This window comes from Mycena indigotica (genome assembly GCF_014461135.1).
Source record: "Mycena indigotica strain 171206Taipei chromosome Unknown Mind.scaff0010, whole genome shotgun sequence".
NCBI lineage: Eukaryota > Fungi > Basidiomycota > Agaricomycetes > Agaricales > Mycenaceae > Mycena > Mycena indigotica.
Genome location: NW_023503009.1, coordinates 3,478,988 through 3,480,587, shown reverse-complemented (window position 1 = coordinate 3,480,587; position 1,600 = coordinate 3,478,988). Strand labels below are relative to the sequence as shown.

At 51.1% G+C, this 1,600-nt stretch overlaps 1 protein-coding gene across 1 annotated transcript; it reads left to right on the top strand.

Annotated features, from left to right (window-relative positions):
* On the top strand, positions 1 to 450 carry MIND_01148400 (General amidase; the record flags this gene model as incomplete). The annotated part of the gene is made up of 3 exons (XM_037368015.1): positions 1 to 56; positions 107 to 249; positions 311 to 450. The coding sequence occupies 3 exons, from the start codon at positions 1 to 3 to the stop codon at positions 448 to 450; spliced, it is 339 nt and encodes a 112-aa protein (XP_037215847.1).
* Between the last annotated feature and the right edge of the window lie 1,150 nt (positions 451 to 1,600).

Below are 1,600 nucleotides of genomic sequence, written 5' to 3'. Positions count from 1 at the left end.
ATGCAATTATTTGCCCTGCCGTCGCATATAACAGCGGTTCCGCATGGCGCTAACACGTATGTACTTGGACCAAGTTGTCGGACGTTATGTAATACCATCATTCTAGAGACTCTTTCTACACAACTTTGTGCAGCGCACTTGATCTTACCTGCTCTGTCTTCCCGGTAAACTCCGTGGACCCCACTCTGGATGACATTCACCCACCACATGAATTCTACAATCACGAAGATGAACATATATATGGTATCTGTGCGTTATCCCTTTTGAAGGTCTCGGCTGACCCTTGCTAATCTGGTGTCCGATTGGAAAGATGAGGCAGACAAATTTCCGGGGTGTCCTGTCGGACTGCAGTTAATCGGATGCGTACAGGAAGAAGAGGCGGTTATCAGGATGACAGAAATTGTGGCTGAGATTCTGAAGGCATCGTTTATGGGGATGTCGGACTCCTGATAGAAGAATCAAAAGAGGGCGAAAGAGCTGGGGGATCTTATTATTGAATTTGCCCAACTTGAACTGAAATAGAAAGCTGAGAGTCACGGTGTTTGAGCGCTCTCTGCTGAGGTACTACCCCAGGCCGAAACGCGCGTTCCTTCAAGTAGAAGTAATTGGGCGTTGACCGAGATTCTTGGATAAGACACGGACATGTAGACCGAAGAGAACTTCAAACTTGATATGGAGGAAATTTCACAGAGAGATCTTGCCATTCTAACATCACAGACGTGCAGCTGGCAGAGCGGCTTTGCCGTTGGCGGCGACATTTCCAGTGCTACCGTGCTACTGAAGAGTTGGTCTGCATGCAGGAGGATGATACTTAATCCATTTGTACACTTGCTCAGGAAACATTGTGCCACAAAAATGATAGCAGCAGGGGAGAACCAAGTCTTGCTGCTTGCACTGTGAGCAGGCGATGAGGATGCAAGGCAGCGATAATGAGACAAGGTAGTTACATACATAAAATTCTGTGGGTGGTGGTTTGTGAACAGACAATTGTCTCCCGGGCAAAAAGATTTTGCCGCTTTCGGGGTGCGCGGCTCGGAATCGGCAGGTGCGCGGCTCTGTGAAATTTTATATAGACAAGATCTTTGTATGTACTTAAGCTAATGCCATTATGTTTGAGCCGCTCGGTAGCCCCCGTCGAGTCCTTCCAAACGTGCTACTGCGCGGCTCGAACGGTGCTCTCGTTGTTGAGCACGGGCCTTCGACTTTTTTGGGTGCGCGGCTCGACGCGGCAGTGGGCGGCTCGCAACCTGTATTTCGCCGCGTACTTTTGGTGGTGCGCGGCGGGTGGCAGTTTTTGCGCGGCGCGGCGCGGCTCTTATGCGGCGCTCGTGTGACAGGGCGCGGCTCCCATATAAAACGGGAGCGCGGCGATGTACACCACAGTATGCGGCTAGGGCGGCTCTCAGGCTCTCATCATCATCAAGTTCCCGGGCCATCCCTTGTTGGTCGTCATACTCCCATATGTCTCATTCTTATCGTTGGAAATACGGCTGGTCCATGGCCATCGTCGTCGTCGTTGTCAACAGTTGCCGTCGGGCGACGACACGCTGACACATCAATGAGATGACAGGTGATGCTTACCCAATGCCTCTCTCTCTCT